The sequence below is a fragment of the Simochromis diagramma genome, unplaced genomic scaffold (assembly GCF_900408965.1).
Source record: "Simochromis diagramma unplaced genomic scaffold, fSimDia1.1 OVJJ01000421.1, whole genome shotgun sequence".
In the NCBI taxonomy this organism is placed as follows: Eukaryota; Metazoa; Chordata; class Actinopteri; order Cichliformes; family Cichlidae; genus Simochromis; species Simochromis diagramma.
The window spans coordinates 3474861-3501532 of NW_024387250.1; the positions used below are offsets into that span (position 1 = coordinate 3474861).

The 26672-nt window shown below is 39.2% G+C and overlaps 3 protein-coding genes across 4 annotated transcripts; 2 read left to right on the forward strand and 1 right to left on the reverse strand.

The window, feature by feature from the left end:
* Positions 1-722: 722 nt before the first annotated feature.
* rassf4a (Ras association domain family member 4a) lies at positions 723-24869 on the reverse strand. Of its 2 annotated transcripts, XM_040001921.1 has the most exons (12): positions 24724-24869; positions 22599-23022; positions 18760-18828; positions 18562-18637; positions 7708-7814; positions 6972-7045; positions 4677-4846; positions 4151-4252; positions 3780-3831; positions 3508-3629; positions 1776-1873; positions 723-1111 (listed from the first exon to the last, which is right to left on the reverse strand). In XM_040001921.1, exons 3-12 carry the CDS (start codon positions 18810-18812, stop codon positions 1042-1044), a joined length of 924 nt encoding a protein of 307 aa, XP_039857855.1. In that variant the 5' UTR covers positions 18813-18828; positions 22599-23022; positions 24724-24869; the 3' UTR covers positions 723-1041. The 2 variants fall into 2 exon arrangements, with proteins under 2 accessions (XP_039857855.1, XP_039857854.1); XM_040001920.1 differs by lacking the exon at positions 22599-23022 and having other exon boundaries at positions 24724-24868.
* On the forward strand, positions 9461-10644 carry LOC120715122 (protein DEPP-like). Its single transcript, XM_040001951.1, has 2 exons — positions 9461-9594; positions 10000-10644. Exons 1-2 carry the CDS (start codon positions 9566-9568, stop codon positions 10406-10408), a joined length of 438 nt encoding a protein of 145 aa, XP_039857885.1. The 5' UTR covers positions 9461-9565; the 3' UTR covers positions 10409-10644.
* Positions 19288-20878, forward strand: LOC120715124 (C-X-C motif chemokine 9-like). Its single transcript, XM_040001953.1, has 4 exons — positions 19288-19620; positions 19747-19876; positions 19973-20056; positions 20402-20878. Exons 1-4 carry the CDS (start codon positions 19554-19556, stop codon positions 20517-20519), a joined length of 399 nt encoding a protein of 132 aa, XP_039857887.1. The 5' UTR covers positions 19288-19553; the 3' UTR covers positions 20520-20878.
* Positions 24870-26672: the final 1803 nt, after the last annotated feature.

Here is a 26672-nt window from a genome sequence, read left to right on the forward strand (position 1 = left end):
TTGCACGAGCATATGTTTTTCATACTGAAAATTAAACCAGTATTCAAAGGCTCAAAAGAAATTACTGCAGCAAACATGACTATACTTGGAGTTTTTCCATTTCTGCAGGGTTTTAGAAGTTCATAAGATACAACTTTCCTTAGCTGGACACAGTTAACCTTTAGCAATATTCCCTTAAGTAGTGGATAAATGTGACCAATCTTCCTCTTGCCCAATATTTCAAACTAAATTTGCTTTAGTAAGACCATGAGCTCTGTGAATATATGTGAGATTAATGGTTGGGAGTAGGGAGCATTATTGAATTACTGTTATGATCTGATAAAACAATAATAGTGAGTGATTGTAGGTCAGTGTTTAAAGTCAAGGTTGAGCCACAAAATATTACAAAAGTCTTGCCGTTTGTAAATCTGTGGGAAAAAGGAACAGCCATACTCTCTCAGGATACCTCTATTGTGTAATGCTGAAAGGTTCAGGGTTCACACACACACACACACAAAAACGTACACAGACACACCTCATGGGAAGTAGCTGGCAAAGAGGGCTGCTTAGAAGAACAATGCTAATGTGTGTTCAGTCTGTGGAAACACAGGAAATAATAAATATGGCTGTGTGTGTGTGTGTGTGTGTGTGTGTGTGTGTGTGTGTGTGTGTGTGTGTGTGTGTGTGTGTGTAAGCCCAAGCTTAGTTTCTTTATTATAAGACATCAAGCAGTATTTTTGAAGGACAACACTAAAGCTGATTTATTAGATAAAAAGGTCCAAGTCAGAGAAAACATTACCAAAACACTTCAGTATAAATATCCATATGTGCAGTAAAGATTTTCATACAAAATGTGAATATATTAATAGAAGATATCAAAACAGTGATGCACTTAGTTGTAAAAATATTGACAGAATAGATGATACAAAGTGGTGACTCACTTTTTCTCCTTTACCTCTACATTCACTAAAGTATCTGGAACTATTCCCATGCTAAAACAACAATCATTAGTGTTGCACCCACCCATTCCCCTTACACATCAGCACGCGCTTATAGAAACAATCATGCTCTGTCATCAGTGTGAGCTCTATCTTCAAGCTGATGCAGTATCATAGATTTCAGGGCACTGTACCTGCAGAGGTGGGGGAAAAGAAACACTCGAATAAAGGCTTTGTGTTGCATGTTTACACTTACACCCAAATACATATTTATTTATTACTGAAGGGTGGTATTATTTTAATGAAAAGACTGAACAAAGAACGTGTTATGAATGACTTATTTGTCAGACTGTCAGTGGAGCTTAGCTACTTAGAACACAAATCCTAAAAAAAGAATACAGGTTGAGACAATTTGCTGCAAGTTAACTGTAACCATGAAAGGCACAGTTGTGATTCCATCACTGACTTGTAGTAATTCATGGAAACGTTATCCCAACCTTAAACCTGATCTTAACATTGCAATGTAATATTTTTCTTATGATGATGTGCCTTTTGTCTCCAGAAGAGAAGCAAGTCTGTGAGTCTGTTTACCACAGAACTGTGTAAACAGACTCATAAGGCCACATGAGTCATAAAAGTACATACAATGTCAGGCTTAGTAGGCTGAAATCTCAGTCATATGAGGTGAAAGATTATATAAGCTTGCAAACAATAAGCCGTGACACTGTCCTTAACTGAAGAGTGACTGCCTTGTTTTGATTCAGTAATACCGACAGGAAACATGCATATTGGCTCCATATCATGAAATAAATCAGTCGAGATTTACAACATTTATGAGAGGAGAGACTCTTGACTTACTTTTTGGTCAGTTTGTTTATTTCACGTTCCTCTTCCTCTTTCAGTTTTTCTACAAAGCTGTCTAAAACGGGAATCTCAAACTTTATGTACTGGGCAACCTGGAAAAAGATAAATTCAAACGTATCATTTTGAGGGAGAACTATCCACAAATAAATGTTACACAAAACAAAGCTTTTTTTCCTTTCCCCTGGTTTAGCACTAAGATGGCAGATTGCACTCATTACTGTTATTTATTGTATTCTTGTGCTTTTCAGTGCAACTGATATATTGTTTGCTTTTATGGAAAGGTCTGCATTGTGTGTGAGAGTGAATATTGCGACTGGAATCTGCTGCAATTGTGGCCCATATACATAGCCAAATAGATGAATACCTGTAACTTGTGCACTTTGTGTTCACACCTGCAGGAGTAATTGGGGTGTCTGCATCCCATTCTTTTTTATTCTTTCTTAACTTCATTGAGATGTATAGATATAGTATACATAATATAGATGCATAGATATTTGTTTACCCATTATTTGGGATTCTAATCCTAACTTATACTCTGTTTAAAAATAAATAAATAAATAAATATGACATTTACTGTTCATTATTAAATTGTTGTTGTGCCTGCAGGGAGCTCGGAAAATTGATATTTATCGTGTTGTTTTTAATTTTCCCAGACATAGCATAACATAAATTGGGGGCTAGTCCAGGATTTGCCCACAGTCCCTTTTTTGCAGAAAGTGATAATCAAACTGCTAAACCAAATGCACACTCTTATAATAATAATAATAATAATAATGATGGATTGGATTTATATAGCGCTTTTCAAGGCACCCAAAGTGCTTTACAATGCCACTATTCATTCACTCTCACACACTGGTGGAGGCAGCTACAGTTGTAGCCACAGCTGCCCTGGGGAAGACTGACAGAAGCGAGGCTGCCATATCGCGCCATCGGCCCCTCTGGCCAACACCAGTAGGCAAGTAGGGTAAAGTGTCTTGCCCAAGGACACAACGACCAGGACAGAGAGCCCAGGGATCGAACCGGCGACCTTCCGGTTACAGATGTGATTCCCAACCCCCTGAGCCACGGTCGCACTCTTAGCACATAACACAAACAAAATAAAATATACTTTAAACTACAAATACTTAAATCAACAAATATTTATTCCAAGACAAAAAAACCCTCAACTTTATTTGAAATAATCAACTGAACACGTAATGAACAGTTTTTCAGTTGTCTTAATACAAATAGTCAAAAGTCACTTCTGTGTTTTACCTAGAGAAAATTGGGAATAAATATTACTTTGGCATTTTGTTTAAAACTCTAATCTTTTAAAAACTATAAGATGACACAACAATAATAAAAGGACACGTCAATGAACAATGAACCGAAACCAGACAAGTGAGATTTGGCTTTAAGTTATTATTTTAAATAAAGGTAAAACTTTTGTTTACTTGTGCAAAAATAGTGTTGCCTTTCTTAATTTAGAGTGATTCAAATGATAGACTATTCGGGGAATGTACCGAGCAGCAACCTTATTTATATTACAGTGTTGTCACCGATTTAGTCACGTTAGCCATTGTTACATCAGTCCCTAAACAGGAAATCTTTTCTCAGCTTGCTAATTATAACCCAACTGTCTATCATTGAGCCATTGTTTTGTTGTGCGTCTACAGAAAAAAGAGAAAAGAAAAAAAGTTATGTGCACAAGATAAAAGAAGAGTAGTGGCACTAAGCCCATCCTCACATCATATGTGACTTCCTCTCCCAGGTCCGCCTCTGTGATAAAGATCTTGGAAATTTTCTCACAGGGTCCATAAAGCACACGTGTCACCAGTGGGTATTCACCAACCCTCAGTCGTGTCCTTTCTGCAAGGTCATAAGCAAAGTCACACACACACACACACACACACACACACACACACACACACACACACACACACACTTAATAAAAAAAAAAAAAAACATAAACAAATTAATAAAAAAACAAAACAACACAGATTGAAAGGTCTCACTTACCACCAGACTCATGCACCATGTAAAGAACAAACTCCTCAGCTTTATTCTCCACCTTAGAAGACAGAAGTATTAAGGCAGGCATAGAAAGCTTTTAGTTTAAAAACAATGTTTCTGTTATGCCAGCAGGTTAGAAGGACTGGTTTCCTTGAGTATGCTGCCTATGAAACTATAGCTGTCTCCAGGCTAGCACTGTGCGTTTATAGGTGGCAAGATCCAGTTTACCACTGATTTACCGAAATGATCACCCATGATAATAACTGCTTACTTCACTCACATTTTCAAGTATACAAAATTTATCAAATGAATACATTAATAAGGTAAATACTTTATTTTAATCAACTTGAAGTGAGACCGATATCTTTATTGCTCACCCTAAACTTGTGTAGCAGCAGGTTCAGGACTTGGCCAGTTGTCATGGTGCTGTTTACTCTTACGTTAGTGACTGAACCATAGGCTGGAGTAAAAACAGATGTCTGGAGGCAAGAACACAATAATGGAAAAATTCACAACAGAAAATGCCCATGTAGAAGACAGAGTACTAGTAGAGGCGCTTTGCTTCATCGACACTTCAGTGTGGATTCCTAGGCTTGAGTGCCCTGGACATTTTCCACAGGAAGTCTAAAACAGAAAGGAAATCTCTCACTCTGTACCTGGACTCTGTTCAAAAACAACATGCACTTATTGTATCTGAGAGACTGATGCAGGAACACAGTGCAATCCCTTTTTTTTCTCCTCCCTGTGGCACATTAATGAAATGAGATCACAACTGGCTATTGTAAAACTCAGCAAAAGCACAGGCACACCCACACAGGAAAGCACTGCCCCTCTGCACCTGGAGATGTGTCAACAACCAGAAACATTAACGGGTGTACTGTTATGCGTGTTCTGTTTGTGTACCTTATGGTTGTAGAAGTGGCCGTTGATTGAGAACCTGTGTGTGCGCAAGCGCTGCAGGTCTCTGGCAGTGTGAGTCTTTGACCTCCTCTGAACACGCATGAAGGAAGCATCACTCCTGGTCCTGAGTAGCTGAGGAGAGTCGTCCTCATCCTGACCACCCACGTCACCACCTCATTGAGGGAGACACGTAAAGAAAAAACACACCTGTTTTAACACAGGTACATTGATTCAACTGCAAATACCTAATCACCAAATAAGGTAGGAGCAGCTCCTGATTAGGCATAGAGAAATAGTCTCGAGAGCCTTATTAAGTTCAAAACCAACCACAACATTTAAGTGACTTTGAACGTGACATGGTTGTTGGTGCCCGAGAAGACGGTCTGCGTATTGCAGAAACTGCTGATCTACTGGGATTTCCCCATAAAACCATCTCTAGGGTTTACAGAGAACACTCCATAAAAGAGAAATATCCAGTAAGCAGCAGGTGAAAATGCCTTGTTTATGTCAGAGGTCAGAGGAGATTTGGCAGACAGCTTTGAACTGAAAGGAAGGGAATAGTAACTCAAATAACCACTTGTTACAACCAAGGCATGCAGAACATGTTGAATCTCGAAGCAACAGCAGAGGACAACAACAGGTGCCATTCCTGTGAGCTAAGAACGGGAAACTGAGGCTACAGTTCACACAAGCTGACCAAAATTCAACAATAGAAGACTGGAAAAATGTTGCCTGGTCTGATGAGTCACAGTGTTTGTTGCAAGATTCAGATAATATAGCGAGAATTTGGTGTAAATGACATTAAAGTATGAATCAATCCTGCCCTGTATTAACCTCTCAGGCTGCTGCTGGTGGATTGTCAGGGTGGATATTTCTTTGGTGCGCTTTGAGCCCCTTAGTGGCAACTGAGCATGTGACATTTAAACCTCAGTTTTGTTGATAATCTTGTCTGTCCTTTTATGGCAACAGTGTACCCATCTTGTGATAGTTGCTTCCACCAGGATAACGTACTATGTCACGAAGCCTAAATCGTGTCAAACTGGTGTCTTGAACATATCAGTGAGTTCACTGCACTCTCTGCAGTCACCAGATCTCAGTCCCATAGAGCACCTTTGGGATGTGGTAGGCAGGAGAGTTGTGGATGTACAGCCAATAAACCTGCAACAACTGTGTGCTGCTATCATGTCAATATGGACCAAAATCTCATAATTGTCTCTAGCGCCCTTCTGGATAAAGAATTAAAGCCGTTCTGAAGGCAAAAGGGGGTCTAATCCAGTAATGGTTATACTGGGTTAGACCTCCTTTTGGGATAATAAAGTGGACAGTGAGTGTATATTCAATAGCCTGTACTTCATACTGACATTAAATGTAACATTAAAATATGTGAACAATCATTTTGGGGTTAGGGGAGAACATATTTCATACATTTATATCCAATAAAAACTATTCATCTGCTGACACATTCTTTTTACATGAGCAGCAGCAGCAGCAGCCTAGTTTTCACCCTGTGGTATTTTCTTCCCAATTATGAGACAATTATTAGCATCAATAAGAAAAACTATTTCTTGATTTGTTATCAGCACCCTTGTTGAGTTAGTTTTTTGAAAGCAATTTCTATAGTTCAATAAATACAATAATGTCCAGGATTTTTCCAATAATCAATCATAAATCAAACAGCTATTAATATGGTGTTAAAGTCAGACAAATCTTGCTCCTCAGAGCTAGCTCTGACAAATGAGTGTTACACTACAAGTTAAGAGTTTTCCAAATTAGCTTTTGAGACTCACCAGTACACTACAACTCTACAATCACAATCTAACTAAACTTATAACAGTAAAAAGTAGATCATATAGTATTAGTTGTGAATATTCATTTTTTCTTCCATATATTTTTTAATTTTGTCATATAATGGGGACCACATCACCACTGTATGACAAAATGTTAAACCACTGATTCAGTGGTGATTCATGCTGCGTTGTTTACCTTTAGTCATAAGGTGCTTCTATGAGAAAACAGGTGCTATCAAAACCGCTTAGTGATGGCTTTGATAGAGGCCTTTCTAACAAGTCTAACTGGTTATTTATAGAGCTGGTGATCTGATTTCAGTGGCATCTCATGATCGTATGTGCCCAACATGTGAGTCTACCTTACCACAGTCTTAATGAAGCACTTGTGGGGCCATAATCTCCTTCAGTAGGTGTGTAATCTGAACTAATCCAGCACGTGTGTGTGTGTGTGTGTGTGTGTGTGTGTGTGTGTGTGAGAGAAAGAGAATAGCCGCACGTGTTTCAAACTCACCTGCTGGTCCGGTTTCTCGGTCAAGCGAGTTATTATTAGACTCTGCTGACACCTGCTTCGCCACGGTAAATCTGCTGTTTTTGTAGAAGACAAACGAAGGGAAAGGTTTTTAAACCTCGAACACCAAGCGTATCATATTTGATGAGTTTTTATGTTATCTTTACATTATCAGTGTGATTTTAGCAGTGTGCAGTTAAATTGCACAATACATTTTTAAGCCATACGTTGCACAAAAATGTCAGACGTAGCAATTTTTAAACTGTAGTATGATACAAATACAATAGAAATTACAAGTCAAATCTGCAAATTGATAGTTACTTTTTTAATGTTAGACATTTCCATAAACATTCCAGTTTTAAAAATGAGAATTTTCTCTCACCTAATGTCATGGTTCAGGCTTTTACAAGGTTAATGTATCTTTACAGTTTATGTGAAGTTATTGTATTTACCTTGTTCTGAACTGGTGAGATGTGATTGAAAGCCTTAAGTAAGCAATGGATTTACATTTTTGCAGACGGCTAGATGAGCAGATTAGCATCTTTCAGATAATTATGATGCTACAGTAAAAAGAGGATTATCTTAGCTTAGCTCAAAACTAGAATAATTGTTTTAATTATTCTGAATATTGATGAAACTGCCAATCATTCTCTTCAGAAACATATCATTGGCTTTTGGCTTCAAAGTGCTTAGAAATGGACTGAAATTAGAAGCTGGCATCTTAATTAGGTCGTTATACCTGCTGAAACGAAATCTTTCATTGTCATCATACATCTGAAGTCTTATTGGTCGACATAGACCCCAGTAGATGTTCAGCAGCCCTTCAAGAACAAACTCTCCATCCTCCTGCATACAGACACAAACACACGTATGACAACAATTATCAGCAGTCATTGTCAGAGGGGATATCCTGCTGGCCTGCAGCCACCATGGTTCAATATCAGGTGTACGTGCTGGGACATTCGCTCACAGCTGCAGGGTGAGCTCTGTCATCTCTCAGAAACGGTGGAAAAAAAGGGCGTGTCACACAATCCTTTTTACAAGAATGAATCACGTCTGGGAGGGCCGAAATGGAACAAAGTCTTAATAACTGCTGTGGGTCACGTACACGCAGGGGGCGAGTTTGTTGTTTTTGTTGAGAAAAAAAAAAGTGAAACTCTAAAATTAGAATAGATTGGAAACTATGTCGTACGTGCTTTGGATGTAGAAAACAAAACTGTTTGCTTTTACAGCTAAATGCAAAACACAAAAGGCAGAACTAAAGCAAAAAAATCAAGGGCCTTCGGCGTGTTAACGTGAAAAATAAATCCAGAGGTTCAACAACAAGTCAAGGTTTATGTGTTTTGTATTAAAGCTAGATCAATGATAAATCAGATACCACACATCTGTGACTGTGATAACAGCCATCCACCACACTTTTAGGATGTCCGCTTGCCTGAAACAACTTGTTATATCATCACTATAACTAATTCATTACCCAGAAATATAATAAATATCATTTAACAGATTTGCTGAGGGGAAAAGCTGATGAATCAAATCAGTATAGCAGTTTCAACAGCAAAGTAACACAGATAAGAAATAGAAGAAATAATTCCTAATTCTCAGAAGCCCAGCTGCTCAGCTAACACCAGTAAAACCAACAAGCATCGATTTTTAAAGTATAATTTTTATGTAATAAAAAGTAAAATCATTGGAAAAGGCTGAATATATCTGGAATTCATAAGTCACAGAGAATTTTAAATGCATGCAAGTTTTGACATTTCAATTTACATACATTCCAATAAGACTGAATCATTTCCACTGAAATGTAATAAATTTTAATGGATTCTTCTAATTAAGGAGGTGTTACATACAAACATGTGGCTTCACTGAGCTCAAACAGATTAATTATTAATTAAACAAGAACAAAACAATTCATATTAGAGGGCAGATATTTTATGTACTTTTTGAGCAGCTTGCATGTGATGCATCCTCGTGTATGCTCTGCTTTCATGCATTTCGCTTGTGTGCATGAGACTGATTGTTGAAGTAACCACATGATTTGATGAGTTTTTATGTAAACAATTTTTACAGGCGTCTGAGCCGTTACAGACATAATCCTCATGTTTTGTTTTTTTAAACTTTTAATGAGTTGATTTGCATTGAAAATGTGTGCGTTTGTGTATTTTTTTCTGTTGGTTTTATAACAAGGGATCAGGAGGAGGCATAATGGTTGGAAATGACTGAAAGAATAATTATGCTTGTTTTCATTTTCATAATGATAACAATCATAAATGTTAAAGAGTGGAAAGAAGAGACAGAAAGTGGATTTCTGGAGGCGCTCACGGGGCTTCATTGTTTTGGAAATATAAACATTCAGTGCAGCTGCACCACTGAACCTCACTGACCCACCACTCCTGAGTTTCCTGAACAGGCATGAACACACCCTCAAGTGCACGCACACAAATTCACACAGATGCGAGTTAGGTCAGCTGAGCTATTTTTGGATCTAGCGGTTAATCACTCTGCTGCAGCGTGCCTCTATAAAGGCTGGATACACACTCCAGTCCACTCAGACTCAACTGCAAAGACTGGACATCACTTCTATTTCTCTCTGCATGTCAAACCTACAACACAAGTATCAAAGGTGAGAATGATTCCTCTTTTACTTCTTCATTATTAGCTGTTCCTCAGGACTACAAATGAATTATCCTCACAAGTTATTTTTAGAGAAATCCTAGCAGTGTATTCAACATTAACTAAAGAGTTATAAAATTAAGTTAATGATTTGGAAGTAATTATTTTCAGGAAACAATACAGAACAACGAAAGGGGGAAACATCTTTCAGTTTAGCTCCTGTTTTTAAATTTAAAAAAAAATGGTAATGAGAGTAATTAGAGATGTTTACAGATTATGTCAGATGTTTTAGCAGGACAGTTATATGTTGTCAAATATTAGAAATTAGAGCTATAATCTGTATTTCTTTTGATTTTTTCTTGAAAAGAACCCCCTTCCCAGAGTCTAATTATTTTATTGTTCCTCTCCGCTGCAGCATGAAACGCAGACAGTTGTTGCTGTCTCTGCCTCACTTGCCAACCATTACCGAGACACTTGAGGACTTGCCCGTCAACCCTTCATCCTCCCAGTCCACCCAGAGCTCCCAGTCTCTAGAGGACTACATGACCAGCATCCAGGCTCTTGCCCGACCTGTTGAGGCCCCAAGCTACGGCCCTGTCAGACTCCAGAGGACCCCCAGGCTGCGGCAGTTCTCAAAGGCTCAGATGAAGCTCTCAGTTTCTGCCTCAGCCCCTCGCGGGTCTCCGCGCACACTAAGGACTTCCAGACCTTCCAGTCTGAATCTAAACAGCAGCACAGAGGATTTTTCCCTCAGGATGAGCAGAGAACGTGACTGCAAGGGAAAGGACCCAGTAGACTGGCTGTTTGGACAGATAAGGACTTAAAGAGAGGTTTGTTTGTTGTTGTGGGAAACCCTGGAGGTACTTTGGAGTATCCAAACAAGGAGCCACAGGAGGAAGTGAACTGCTGGTATTTGCTCAGTGATAAAATCTCTATGTGACTCATGAGCAAAACGAAGACTTATTTATTTTCCTGCACTTCTACATGTTTACATAAAGGAATATTTTGTTGAGATGTAAAGGCTATAGTTTGCAATAAAATAGTAAAATAATCAACAGAATCTGAATTAGCATGTTTTTGTTTCTGAGATTAATCCACAAAGAAGATGATGACTAAAAAACCCTCTTTTGTGTGTGTTAAGTCACACTCTCTAAAAACAAAACAAAAACTCTTTAAACGTCTGAGATCTTTTGATAGACTTTTTTTTGGTTTTCTGTCAAATTAAACCCTACTTATTAAAAAGGTAGATGATCCTAGTCTACTGACAATAACAACAATTGTTATTTGCATCCATAGTGTGAGAGGTTGTGTCCGCAGGCAAGCAGCACATATTTTAGTCAAACCCTGTTACAGAAAGAATTTTACTCTATACTTCATCTACACTATATAACAGAGGTAAACATTTTAAAACAACACTTGAATGAGTAAATTCTAAATTCTAAATCTAAAATCATTCTTATAGCAGACCAACTCTCCTGCTAAAATAAACAGACACTCATGTGATCAACAGTCAAACACCCACTGATGACATCTGGAAAGTAATGGAGTGAAAAAAGGGAAGGAGTGACATTTTTCACACTCTATGGACAAATATACACTACTAATCTAAACCAATATTAAAATAGTACATTACATGTTTGTTTTTTTTAAAGTATTGATAGCTATGATATATAAAAATATGAAAGTCAGCATTCTGCAGGAGCATATATTTAATGCTGATACTTATGTCAACTGAATATTCTATTTTATTCAGTGTTATAATAAATATAAATATAGTGAAATATTGTGCAGTATCATACCAAAGCTACAGCTGTAGTTAAAATGACATCCTTTGACCTACTGCAACAAAAGATATAGTAACAACATTTGTAGTAAAATGCTTACATATTAAAACATCACTGGTGATGATCCAAAGAATATAACATGCAATTATATTTAAAGATAAGTAACTATTTTATAGAAGTCCCAAAAGGTTTATTCCATTCACCTGGACGTAGAGTTTTCAGTTGGAAAAACGTTTGGTCCAGATGAACAGAACCAACTTTCTGGGATTTCCTTAACCGGATGTTAGAACATGGATTAAGATATTCTATAGAAGGCATTTTAGTGAGTGTCCCGCCCCCAAGTAAATTCTAATGATAATAATTTTTATGCACGACTTGTAAATGGTCCATTTAATTTTTTTTTTGTCTGTGCTTCAACTTAAGTTCAAACTTCTTCCATCACAGCTACAAATCTACCACGATGATTCCTCCCCCGTCTCCGTTTGCCTCTTTTAGTCTCAGCATGCTAGTGACATCCAGCGGTGAGAAATGGGGGCTACATTTCAAAAGCTGGATACGGCCACTAGAGTGAGCTATATACTTACTGACGGACACTGGAGGTTAATGGAGCAATATTATATACCAACCAACCTACCACTCCTGTGCAACGGTCAGGAGTGGCTGAAGTGAGCCCAGTGTTTACTTAGATCAGGCTGAAACCTTTGCACCATACAACAGTGTGGTAGCCTTTATAGTCTGAAAAATACACCCAAACAGTATCCACCGTTTACGTTTAAGACAAACCCAGATGCTGAAGTGCTCTTTAGCATGTTTTGGAACCTAGCTCTGCAATCTGAGGAGTGAAAGGAGAATTTGACACCTCCGGCAGTCTACACCTGCATTATTACAGATATTGCAGTGATACTCTATAAAAGTGTACATGTTAGAATTTGTTTTCTTCTCACAGGTCCTGGGGTTGTTTATTCTGGATGATACTAAACTTCCACCTCAAAGCACCTGACATCTCCTCCTCCAGTATGACTAATACACATCACCTGACTACACCTTTAGAATTTGATCATGAGTGATTCTTAAAAACAACACATATCTCTGCAGCCTCCAACCGCCACTTCACGTATGTCTTTCCAAAGACAACCTGAATGATTGTGCAAGTCTGGCTTTGTCTAATTACAGACACATATTTTCTAGCAATTCACAGGAGGAATTTTCTACTTTTATCTTATAATCAAGGAGTGTCAGTACAGTGTAATATTTGTGAGCTGTATCTACAAAATATCTACTGTTCAGTGGATGAAGATGAAGCATGACCCTGTGGTCAGATTGCTCTTGATAACAGTTGACAAAACAAAGAAACTACTTTCAGCTGCTTCCTTATTCACAGGGGGTCATCACAGCGGGTAGTTCGGCGTATTTCATTTTGCAGGGTTTTCTTGTTTTCCCCTTTCTGACACAACTCCAAGAGGATTGTTTCTCCTCCTGGAATCAGATAAGGGGTCTTTCACTCCAAGGTGAAACCATGTGGAATTCACTTTCATTTTCCAACAAAACCTCCACCAAGACAGTATTTACTCTTAAGGGAACAGTATTGCATTTTGTATATATTAATATCCTTTTCTTTGTTCTTTTTAAACGTAGTTTAGGATGTTTTTAGTGCAATAAAAGTGAGTGCAACATACAGACTTTTGTCATTTGCCCCACTGAAATCCGTTTAAATATACTTGACATAATTTTGAGTATAATTATGCTTTACTTGTTTTTGTTTATATGGATCTAATACATGTGTAGCATTCATTTGTTAAGATGTCCTGACTAAAATGTCCTTTAAATGTTAAGTGGTAAGTATCAAGTTAAAAAGGTTTTTGATCACAAGTTTTTTAGTTTTCCAAAAAATTATTCATATTTGGGATTATTGGACATGCATTTAAATTGTTATGTGGTACTGGTTAAACTGGTTTTGGTATAGCGATATATGCTGTTAATGTAAACAATGACAATAAGCACTATTATCACTTGAAGGAGAGGTCAGAGGTCAAATGTGGCACGATATTATTTATTTCTATACAGTACTTTGAATATGTTGACAATACATACCACACTTTATACAGTTTCTAAGTTCTAAGGCTTTTTGGTAGCACTTCCACCAATAAATCATTAGGCTGACCTTGAAGACCTTGATGGATGTGAGCCCAGTTTCAATGGACTGTTAACACAACCCCACTCGTCACCCCTACAAAGTTTTATCAGAATTCAGTCAAAGGTTTTCGAGCTACCACGTTTATAGACAGAATGGCACACACACATGCAAACACTACCAAAAGCATAATCTCACTGGTAGAGGCAACTCTGTTTATAATCTAAAAAGTGCTTGATGATTTATTTATTTTATGACTTATTCCTGTGTTTCCTGTAGTACGACCATTATAAGAGACTGAATTCTTGGCACTGTTCAGTCTTTCTGTACACACCTTGTAAGGTGGAGCGATTAAGAATAGTTGAAGAAATCCTGAAACTCAGACAAGCAGTAAAACAACAAAAGGTAATGTTTTGAATGTGTGTTACACTGTACTTACTCTATGATAACAGAGACAGACTTGACAACAACCATGCAGAAGCACATTAAAGCTTCACCTAGCAGAACTGTTTTAAGGAATGGGAGTTTTCACAGTACAATCTAAACAGTGGGACAAACAGTGGGTGCGTGAGAATTGAGCAGATAGTGGTATGAAGAATTCACAGCAAATGGCTGGGCTTTGTGTCCTGCTCCCTGCACACTTGACCCAAGCAGCTTCTTAACCCTAAACCAAGTGGAGTACATCCAGCTGTGAAAACAGGCACTTTTTCTTGTTCTACATGGCCACTATGTTTGTCATTGTCCAGCATTTGAGTGAAAACAGCTTTAGGTAATCAGATTGAGTAGCTTGTTTGCCAGCAAAATTAGCATTTAGGATTCAGTGATGCACCCGAACAAAAGTCCCTGTCAACTGTTCTCATGCAGCTAAACATAGACATAATTCATTTTCATTTATCCTTGCATCAACATTACTGCTGAGCAATATTTCTCCACTAAGAGTGAATTTTCAGTTAAAATGAGACAGCATTTGAACTTTACCACTACAATAAAGCTGATATTTAATTATCAAGAAAGCAAATACATTGTTCTTGACAAAAATAAGTAATATGAATCTAGTAAGAGTTGGTGATGTGTGACCTGTAAAGTTAGCTTATGTGTATGAGTCATTGTCACTGTGAATGCGTCATCGTCTTGTTATGCCCGTGACACAAATTCTCTCTGTGTCTGCTGCTGCTGGTGTTGTTAACTGGAATATTGAGTAATAACCAAAGGCAAAATAACACATGTCTGTAGCCACTGTGACATCATCAATGGGTTTGGGGCTCCACTCTTTGATGTGTTGAATTTTTGGATGCTGCCATGTTGGTTTCTTGGAACTAGAAGTGACCACATGCGAACAAGAGGGTGGAGTTCTAAGTTACCAGCTAACACTAATAAACCTGGGTAGAAAGCTGCATTTGTAAACTGTATGGATGCAATGCACAGACACATCTACCTATAATTAATGCATGGTAAAAAGCACCTTTATCACAAATAAAAGACTAATAAAATACTGGAATTTCCCTCACTGAAACTGAAGCACAGACTTCTGTAGTCTGTACAACACAACAGGCCATATTATTAGTTAAACAAGTCAATTAAAAATCTCCAAATACGCACCAACAGCACGCACAAACTGAAGAGGCCCAGTTTAATCACTTAAAGTAGTGGAAGTGAGGCACTTCTGACGTTATGAACGGGCCTCGGGGGTCCACACCCACCCAATAAAGTCACTGTGCCCCGTCAGCTGAATTCTACTGCTATACTTTAACTATAAGTTACACTAATTCATACAATATGGTACTGAAAAGGTTAAAACACCCATATCACGGTGAAGTTATTGCAGTACCAGCTCACTTTAATGATTTGGTTCACAGTAGTTTAGTGCTTCTGGAGCAGTCATAACCAGCATGACAAAGGAGGATACTGATAATGTGGGCTTATGTATGTCAGACTTTGGAAAGTACCGCTCATGTATCGTTGAAGCTAAAAAGAGGTCATTTGTCTGCTTGTACAATTTGTTTCAGAGCATGACCCCACCAGAAAATTTCAAAACAAATGAAAATGTGTTGCGGATATTGTGTGCTCTCGGTTAAAAGGTCTTGCTTTGCTTTGCCTCTGTAAATAGAGCCTTCAGCTTTCAGATCCTCTTCTGGGGAACCAGCACCCAATTTGGATTTGAGAGACAGACACCCTTGCTACTTTTAAGATCCAGCTTGAAATTGTACTTTTTGATAAAGCTTATAGTTGGGCCTGGATTACGGGACCCTGAATCTTTTCTTTGTTATGCTGCAATAGGTTTATACTGTTGGGGATTTCCCATGATGCACTGAGTGTTTCTTTTTCAGTGTGTGTGTTTATACACCACTCTGAATTTTTATCATTAGTAATTATTAATCTCTGGCTCTCTTCCACAGCATGTCTTTGTCCCGTTTCCCTCCCCTCGGCCCCACTGGGTCGAGGCAGATAGCCGCCACTTCCTGAGCCCGATTTTGCTGGGGGGCTTCTTCCGGTAAAGAAAAGGAATTTTTCCTTCCCACCGCCACCCAACTGCTTGCTCACAGAAGGTCATTTGACTGTTGTGGTTTCTCTGTCTTTACCTTACAATGTAAAGCACCTAGCGCAACTGTTGTTGTGATTTGGCACTATACAAATAAACCTGAATTGAACTGAAATATGTTTGTTTGTTTTCTGGGGGGAGAATAGCAACGCAGCATCAGCTGAAGGCCCCCCAGTCAAAGTTACCTGTTCATACGTTCTGCTGACTGTGATGGTGACGCCTAGCAGACATCTGTTAATTAAACTCAGAAAGGCTCTATATCCACTATCCCTACGACTTCAGTATACAGATAGCTGTGTAAGAGTCATTCACCCACTCAAAGTGGTTCTGAGTGGGGAAACTTCATGGAGGCCAAAACCAGCCTCATGTGGCACTTCCGCATTGGCTTCATTTCTGGAGGTTGCCCCTCGGTAATAATACAGAAATCACACACATAGCCCACACTCCAACTCCGACTGGTGTCCCACAAGGTTGCGTCCTCAGCCCCATCCTCTACACCCTGTACACCCACGACTGTGTGGGTGACTCCAACAAAGACATCATTTTGAAGTTCGTGGACGACACTGTAGTGATCGGTGGCATCACTGGAGGGGACGAAGCAGCTTATAGGAGAGAAGTAGCCGGTCTGGTGCCATGGTGTGAGGACAACAACCTCACCCTCAACACTGACAAGGCAAAGGAGATGATAGTGGACACAAGGAAGAAGAGGAGGCCTCACCCACCGCTGTCTATCTGGGGCCTTGAAATGGAGAGGGTGAGCAGCTTTAGGTACCTGGGCGTCTACATCTCTGAGGACCTCACCTGGACACTGAACACCACACAGCTGGTCATGAAGGCTCAGCAGAGGCTGTACTTCCTGAGGAGGCTGAGGAAATTTGGTATGTCGGCCAAGATCCTCAGCAGGTTCTACAGCTGCATTGTGGAGAGCACCCTGACCAGCTGCATCACTTCATGGTACGGCAGCACTACTGCTATGGACCGCAAACGCCTGCAGAGAGTGATAACAACCACGGAGAAGATCATCAGAACTCCGCTGCCCTCTCTGCAGAGCATCTACCATCGCAGAGTCCAGAGGAGAGCTGCCTCCATCCTCAAAGACCCCACACACCCCCAACACAGACTGTTCACACTTCTGCCCTCGAGACGAAGGTTTAGGAGTGCCAAATCCAGAACATCCAGACTCACTAACTCTTTCTTGATGGCAGTGGGGACTCTTGAACAGCTGACCCATTTTGAACAGTAATAACATATATATATTTTTTTTGCATGTCTGGTCATCTTACACATTAAGCCAGCATATTAAGCTAAAGCTCTTTTGCACACATCAGTTTCAAATCTCCATATTTTGTCTCCTTTTCTCTCTTCAGCTATTTATTTGTACTATTTGTATTTATATGTTCTATTTCTGTTGTATATATTAATCAGCATCTGTGGGTGGACATCAAAGCAAAGAAAGAATTTCATTGCACAAAGAAATGCCTTTTCTCTTGTGACACATGACAATAAACACTTTGAATCTTGAATCCCATGTGGTGGACTTCAGTAGGGTATTCCCCCCCCAGATAAATCCATATTCAGCTTAGATAAACAGAAATTTTAATTTCATTTTTCATGTTCAGCAGAGCTGGGGAAAAAAAAAAAAAAGAAAAAATCAGCTCTGACATACTGTTACAAACTTACAGTGGTTCATTCCACCACTGTAACGTGTACGAAGTCATTCTTTATGGAAATTAGAAGGAAAAATGTTTTATTTAATCTCTTCTTATCACACATTAAGGCTTTTCCTTTTTACACATTTCAACCACTTTGTTTTTTAATATTATGGTTAATGTTGTAATAGCACTGGTGCCTCTGTATCCATGCTGGGTCTGTGGCTATGGGGGATTTTCCCAAAAGTGACAATGTAGTGAGTCTCACTCCAGGGGCACAACAAGAGGGGCAGATCTTGACCACCTTGCCCTGCCCTCTCTCTCTCTCTCACACACACACTCACAAAGCACACATTGCTTCCTCCTTAAAAAACCCGCTGGTAAACGCAAAGGGAAACTCCCAACCAAAAAACCTAAAGAATGAATATCTGACAAATAACTAAAACTTTTGCAAACAGCTTTACACCCACAACAGCAACATTTTGCAGAAAAAAAATGTTGTGCTAAGCAGACTTTGATGAAGAAATTTTGAAACTCTTGTCTCTCCTTATATCTTTATTTTGTGGGAAATAGGGGCTTTTTGTGGTTTGCCGACTGCTTGTCCCAAAGGAAAAAACAAAACACAGCACTCTCAGGTCTGTGTTTAGAGCCGTCTCCACATTGGAAACCAGTTCGGTCTTGGGAATTTTTTCCTTATCATTTGGCTGAAAACAAGAGCGCTGGTTTATAGCAACTGGTTCCAGTTTTGTTATGTGCGTGAGCCATTTTATGTAGCGTGTCCTGCATTCCAGCAAGGCAATTTTCAAAACTGCTCTGGTCACCCCCCCAGCACTATCTCTTGCTAGGTGGTCCATGAGCCACTCGCTTTTCCTACCTCACGAGTCCTCAGCTGGAAGTTTTTCCCTTCATGGTAACAGTTGTACGTCTTCAGCAGTGACAAGATATCAGACCTGAGCATGAACACACAAAAGGATGAATCAGTTCTAAAAGTGAGAGCACTGATAAAAATTTAATAAATGTGAATTTCTACTGTAACGTAAAACTGTCCAGTGATGGAGCAAGGAGCACTTACTTTGGTATGAGTTTCTCCTCACTGAGCTTCACGTAGGTCTGATGCGCACTCATTCTGACTAGAGTGCAGCTGTGGCAGAAAAACATCAAACACAAAAATTAAAATATGCATGTGATGCTAATGTACCAATAATTTTGACTGTGAGAGTCTGTGTGGATTTAAGCAGTGAACGGAAACGCAGAAATACATTTAAAGCATATAATAAGAATAGTGCAACTTAGTGTTATTTGCTGTCATACTTTTTCCAAAGTTGGAGATCTTTGGGATGTTTTTTCCTCTTGTAATGAAAAGGATTTAAAATATTTGCTCCGGTGTTAAGGGCAAGGACAGTGGTTTAGGAGAAATCACATGACATTGGCATGCAGCCATCATGTTGTATCATGTTGCAATAGAGCAGCTCAAATGGCAGAAAACATCTTAATCTAATTAAGGGGTTAATGGCCACTTCAGTGGGCATCTTATGTGTAATTATATGTAAAACAAGCAGACAAGAAAAAAAAGATAGCAATCGCTGCATCATTTATGTCTGTGTCACTTGTGTCGTCTTCTTTTTTGTTTCAGAATCTAGTGGACAGCACAAAACAAAAGGGAAACCTATTAATCAATGGGTGCTTTTTTTCTGGCAAAAGCAGGAGAGATGTCCCTGATCCTTGCCCAGATTCCTGTATCCTGATACTGTGGAGGGAAGGTGATACAGGGAAATTCCTCGCTGGGAAAACACACCACGTGGGGGAGGAGCATGAGTATAAAGCAGCCAACATGTGGCTCTGGGCTCAGTGTCAACGTCCTTCAGCATGAAGCTTAATCCTCAGTCCGTCTGTGCGTTCGCTATCCTTAGCCTTTGCTGTGTGCTGATCACAGGTAAGAGTCTTTTCACTTATCCATGCTTACAACTAAAACTCACTCTTTTTCATGGTTTGCAGTAACTTAACCTGTGCTGTTGGTTGGACTGAGCTGACTTTTGATCTTATTACAATTTCTCTGCAGTGAGAGAGTCAAACAGCACATTTATCCCAGGGAGATGTGTTTGTCCAAAAACACAACAGGGTGTCAGAGGTCAACTGAAGGCACTCAAAGTGTTACTACCAAGCTCCACTTGTCACAACGTCACAGTCATGTGAGTACCAGATACTGCAGACACACTTTCACCTCTTCAGACCTGTGTGCACTGAGGTGATTGTAAACTAAAAGTGTTGTTTCGTGCGTTTTTCAGAGTCACCCTGCAAAGAAACAATAAATCACTGTGCCTGAATCCAGAAGCGCCGATGGCCAAACAGCTGATTCGCTGCTGGCTTAGGTGAGATTTATCTGTTTGTCACTGGTCAGTAAACTAATGAACACATAGGGGATACACCCGTCTTCAAAGTTCCTGTAGATTGCAACCAACAGTGTCTTATAAGTTGCCCAGCCGGTTTTTGTAACAAAGCACGTGGTTGTACTGCTACTTAATCTTTCCTACTGCTTTGCTGCTTGAGAATCAGTAACAAATTTCAGTTGCAGGTGAATTTATTGCACAACAAATGAATACAAATTTCTATCAGAAGAAGAAAAAGGGTCTGATATTAAGTACTGATACTTAATGCTGGATTTTCTAAGCTCATCTTTTTCTTAACTGTGCTCCTTTATGTTTTTCCCCCTCCAGAGTTCAGCAGTTGGGTCGTGATGTAAAACTGTGTCTACAAAGGAAGAAAAGGAGAGGGGGCCAACGCCAGCAGACTCGACAGAGGAGAAAAGGCCAAAACAGGAAAGTCTCATCCTGAGACTCTCAGTAGCTAGTCAGACTAAGGAAGGAAAAAAATGACACCAAGTATGTACAGAGGAGAAGTGTGCGCAGGGGAGAAACTACTGTAAGGCCACTTGTGTCTTTTCTCTCTCTTTATGTCATTGCAGACATTAAGCTTCTTTAAATTGTCTAAGCTCTATATCAAAGTCTCCTTATTATTTCATTCTAAATGACTAATGTATTGAAGCAAAGCCCTGGAGGCTCATAAATGAACAAATAAGTCCATGGTTCTGTATATGCAGCTGGGAAGACCAACTCGAGATTTTGTGGTTTATATTTATATGACTGCTTGATGTTTTATACTTTTTTATTTTAAATAAACATATCTGAACAATTCTGTGACTGTGTTATTTTGGCTTAAGCCTTTGATATTCTTAATAATTGAAGGAAAGGAAAGGGATTATTTCCTTGGCAGGATATGCGAGGTCACCGAGCAGACAGCCTCAGCTTAAGCTAATAAACTAAAGGATTCAAGTCAGCTGCAGGAATAAAGCAAATTGTTTTCACTTAAACTTTGTATTGGTATCCTAAATTTATAACCTATAACTAACCACGTGTTGTTTTTATAATCTGGATGCATGACATCCTTTTCCATGGCTCTTACCTATGATCAGCAGAGAGAATCCCTAACGTAAAAGCAATGGAGAAACTGATCACCATTACAGTGCATAGTGGTTATTGTGTATGCTGAATTTTATGACTACAATGGTTGGTGGTGTTGCACAATAGATGCAGAAACAACTAGGTGATCAGGGTGTGGATTTTGTAATGTTTTATGATAGCTAGTTAAACTCAAGATCCGGTTGAGATTTCGTGTAAATCATGTGACACCCTACTGGAGTCAAAGCAGAATATACAGACACAGAGAGAAACTTAAGCAATAAATACTTTTTCTTGCACTGCATGAACTGAATAAGTGAAGCATGCACTGACCTGTACCATTTCCCCCTCCCAGTGTTTAAAGAAGAAAAAAAAGTAGAAGTATGTGAGCTAATATGGAAAGTGAAAGTCCTCAATAACAGCACCTTTTTTCAAAGGACAGGAGTTAATTTTAGGGACTTTTCTTATCTGTTGTGGGAAAGTGGCGGTTCCTTTGGAACCAGGTATTTATTAGGTATGACAGGATTCTTATAGATGATGCAACAGGATAACAGTATTGGTAGACAGCTATAGAAGTACTCAGTACGTTTATAGTTTAATTATCTTTACCATATCGCATGCACTAAAATGCACTAAAGGGTTTTTATGAGAGGCAAGTAAAGGCCAAGGTGTAAAGTAATATCTACATTTCACCAACAGCTAATGAAGAGGAAAGAAGTACAACACTAGGAAAAGGGAAAACAAAAAAATATAGTGATTGAAAAAACACGACTGAAAATGAATTGTTATTCTAAACTTCAATGCTAACTACTTAAAAAAGAAAAATCTTGATAGTAATCTTGGCCCTTTATACAAACCGCTTAACACATTTAAGGCTTGTGGTTTTTTCCCCCCTCACCTGATAACATACTACATTTATCTGATCATAAGATTATATTATAAGTAAAGTGAAAAAAAACATGTCTTATCTTCACCAAGAACATGTTTATGCAACACACAGATTAGTCACCTATGACGTAGATGATGCTATGGTTCCATCTAGTGGCTATTGCAAGATAGAACTTATGAAATCTTAAAGCAGTGTGGTTCCCGCTTAATGTGCCACACTCAATTTATTATGTACACCTGCCCCACAGTTCTTTATGCAAATAATCATATACCAGCAACTAAATACATTTAATCATATAGATATGGTCAAGGTGACCTAGTGAAGCTCAAAGCTTTGAATGTACTTTGAATGTTGCATGGCTGTTGGCGCCAGACAGGCGGTCTGAACATTTCAGAAACTGCTGATCTATTGGGGTTTACAGAGAATTATCTCAAAGGGAGAGAAGTGGCATTTCTCTGGGGAAAATGTCTTGCTGATGCCAGAGATCAGAGGAGTATGACCAGACTGCTTTTAGTTGATAGGAAGTAACTCAAATAACAGCTTATTACAAAGAAGGTATATTGGTACCTTAAAACAGATGGGATCCAGTAGCAGATACCAGAGTGGGTTCAGCCAAGGATAGAAAACTAAGGCTACAATTCACACAGGCTGATCAAAACTGGAAAATAGAAGATTAGAAAAATGTCACCTGGTCTGATGACCCTCTATCTCTGCTGCAAAATTCAGAGGGTTTGCGCAAACGACATTTAAGCATGGATCCAACCTGCCTTGTATCAGCGGTTCAGTCTGGTGGTAGTGGCTGCTTCCAGCAGGATAACACACCGTGTCACAAAACTCAGATTTTTTTCAAACTGGCCTCTTGAACACAGGAGTGACTTCACTGTACTCAAATGGCCTCCACAGATCTTAATCCAATAGAGCACCCTTGGAATGTGGTAGAATGGGAGATTTTCATCATGATGTGGTGCTGCAGCAACTTTGTGATGTTATCCTGTTAACATGGACCAAAATCTCTGAGGAATGTTTCCAGCATATTTTTGAATCTATGGCACGAAGAATTAATGAAGTTCTGAAGGCAAAAGGATGTCCAACACAGCACTAGGAAGGAGATAACGTGAGTACTCCAGTATATACTCACTCACCACTAATCTCTGAGTATAAATATCTATAATGAGCCAACCTTTATTTACAGGGACTGCAGTCTCTTTCACACCAGCAGGAGACAAAGGCAGCTTTGTGTGCAGCATTAGTGCAGATTTTACTTTAAAAACAAAAAAACACAAATGTCTGAGCTATTTTTTGGTCTCAGTACTTCCTGAGATTTTATCACATGACAAAAAAAGGGAAGTTAATCAGTTAAAGTAATGCTGTGTGACTTATTTATAATAAATACTGTTCCACTTTGATACACTTCATTTCAATCTGGAACTGGCCCATTCATGATGACTTTAATATGAGTCATTAAATCTTTTATTCTCAGAATCAAGGGAGGCAGATCTTTCTGGAAAAAAAAAACCCCTCAGTCATACAGGAAAGGATTTTTTTTTCTAGATCTTTAAGCAAAAACAGAACTTTGTCCGGTAGAGGAGAAAAAAAACAGAAGAAAAAATGCTTGCATGAGCAGTGTTAGCCACCACAGAAATCAGGAAACAGACTGCCCCATACTGTCTGACTGGGAAGTGATCTGTGGGAGGTGATTCAACCAAATAACAGGAATAAAAATAAAAAAAACCTAAACAAAATAGAGAGAAGTTAAAGATATAACCTTAACAAAATCCTCCTTGTTGGGGTTTACAGAATCGACAATTAAGTCCACATTTATTTCATGCATTACTGAGGCAACAACACCTGTCCTACCTCCCCCTTTAATGACCTCTGCCCATCGCCAGCTTCAGCTAAGCAATGTGCTGACAAAGTATGTGCATATACAGAGATGGTCAGTCTACCTCTCATACATATTTATACACAATAATGGGTTTATAAATTTTCCATAACTTAAAGGTTTCCAGTCTGTCACCATTATTATGAATTATTCAACAATCACAAATGGCTATACGGTAGATGGGCCAAACGCTGTGCGATGAAAATTCATTTTATTTGGCTGGGCTCGGGTTTCGGTGAATTTACGTCGTCTGCGTTTTCTCAGCTTTTCCCTCCTATTCATGCATCATCTTTGTGTGCAAGCTTCCTCGGTGGACAAAGAGGTTTCATTGCACGTCTGCTAATTGGTTTGATCATCGCGAGATTCGTATCCAATTATCACACCTACACCGGCAGCTGCGCCCGAAGACAATTCAGTCCCACGCGTAAAATGACCCGGAGAGCTCCAAATAAAGCACTCAATGAATGAATTTCCGAAACATATCTCAACAAAAAAGTATAAATTTAAAATGCTAATGAGGCAGATAACACTGATCGGCAAATCACGGCTGACTTAGAGCTTTAACGATAACGAACGCGGTTTCTAACAGCAAATAGTAGATCACATGAAGGCTAACGGAAAGTTTCTTATACTAGTCAATACTCCCAAAAGCAAAAGACAAAACAAAGCGTAATTTAACCTGCATCCAACTTCTGAGCATCTCTTCTTATCAGACTATTTTTATTTGTTCCGGGCTTTTATTGCAGGATGAAAGTTATTGTGCCTTCTTTAAACGTAACTAAACATAACCTGAATCATTTTGAGCCTTACCATAACAGAGTGCGTCCCCGTTTTCTTCCGTATCACCAGCGTTATATGCCTCTTTTCGTTATCAGTTTTCATGCCTCCTTGGCAGTGCGGTATTCTGAGCCGAGGGATAAAGGTGACATCCTGAATATCCAATAGCAGCCCGCGTTGATACACCGCAGCCAATCACACTCGAGCATAGGCGGGCTGAAACAGGGCTGCATACCTCTCCCTTCTTGATCAAGGTGGCTCTGGGGCTTTGCTTTAATCCTATCAGCCAGAAGTGTTTTAAATTGTGGTCTTCGCCACACTAAGGGTGTTAAGACTCAGCTCTAAGACCATAAAGGTTTAATTTAGAGCTTTGATTGAAAGTTATATGGGTTAAGTGAGATTTGTATAAAAAATACATGTTATCCATGCAGCATATTTTGGTTTCTATTGAACTGTTGAACACAATTGACACTAAATGATAAATAATGTATTCGTAGAGTATTCTTGTTGCTGGATGTTTGTTTTCCATATGGGTAACAAAATGTAGTTTTGGTTTATTTGCTATCGAGGGTGAATTTTAACTTCAATATCCACTTCTGAGATATATTCTTTAAATTCTTTCTGCTGTTACATATTTAGTGACAGGAAAAATCTAATTGGTTTACCAACACCACCAACAAAGACCCACTCTGCTGTATTTTTCCAGCTAGGGGAAGAAGTTCCTGTGACCTGTTAAGATTTTTTTCACCCATCCTGTTTTTGAGCCTGGATCTGCCATCTAGGAAACTATTGCAGGGTGGAAACACAAACTGTAGGAAGTGCCTCTCTCTCTGTGTCTGAATAGGATTCATGATTTATGCACAGAGGAAGTAAGTTGTTCCAGCAGCTGAACGACTTCCCTCATTCTGACGGATGTGGACATGACAAAGCTGCCGGAGCGCTTATAGAAGAGGGCGAGAAATAGTGCTGTTCTTTTCCTCCCGTCTGTTTATAGGTCAGTCAGCTGCTAATTGAACAAAGATCATTGTGAAGATAATAATAAAGCTCAGGTTATGGGCCAGTGAGCAGCCTCAGCAAAATCCAGACAAAGACTCTCTGTTCTTTCCACAACACAGGCGAAGGTCTCGTCCCTCTGGAGAGGATACACATGTCATGACATAAAAACATATCGAAGCTATTTATGACACCAGGTGATACCATGCTGGTTGTGTAACTTTGTGAGAAATATGTGGAATAACCCTGTTGTTTAACCTTCAGGTTGTTCATGCTATCTGGCCTCAGTTCTCGCTGAGGTGCCTTCTGATGAATAGGGCTCTCTGCTTATATTGATTCTCTCCTTAGCTGTGATGCCACAGAGAGGTTTCCTCTAAGGGCTACATACAGTTATATATTTATTGTTCAGTGAACAAAAGACTGAGGAATACCCTGTGTGTGTGGAGTGTGTGTGTTTTGACAGAACAAGACAATATTGATTTATGACCTGAACAAAAGAGGAATGCCCAAGTAGAGTCTCACATCCTTTGTAGCTCAATAAAATAAAAAGGAAAACAATAGAAACATCAATACAGGGTTTTTTCTATTCACTTTTGAATCATAATTATAGTAAAAATAAGTGCAATTCAAACTGTCTGATTCCCTCTTAGTGCTCACCATATGACCCTTTATCGATAAATAATTTACTGTGTTTGGCTAGACGTGTTTTTGGTGAAGCCTGTAGCCGTGCTTTCGGTGAACGATCTGATGTTTCTTTCATCACCATATTAACATGAACACTCCTCCCAGAGCTCTGTCTCCATGGTCACCGCTCGCACACGACAAACACACAATGAGGGCCGACGCATGCACCTGCACAAGCTCCACTGCCTGCTATACTCTCAGTCACATTTGCACATGTTTTCTCTGAATGAGTGAAACAGTTGATCTAATTTATGACCTTATGAATAATGTATGTGGCAGTAACTGGATGGGATTGCTGGGCATTA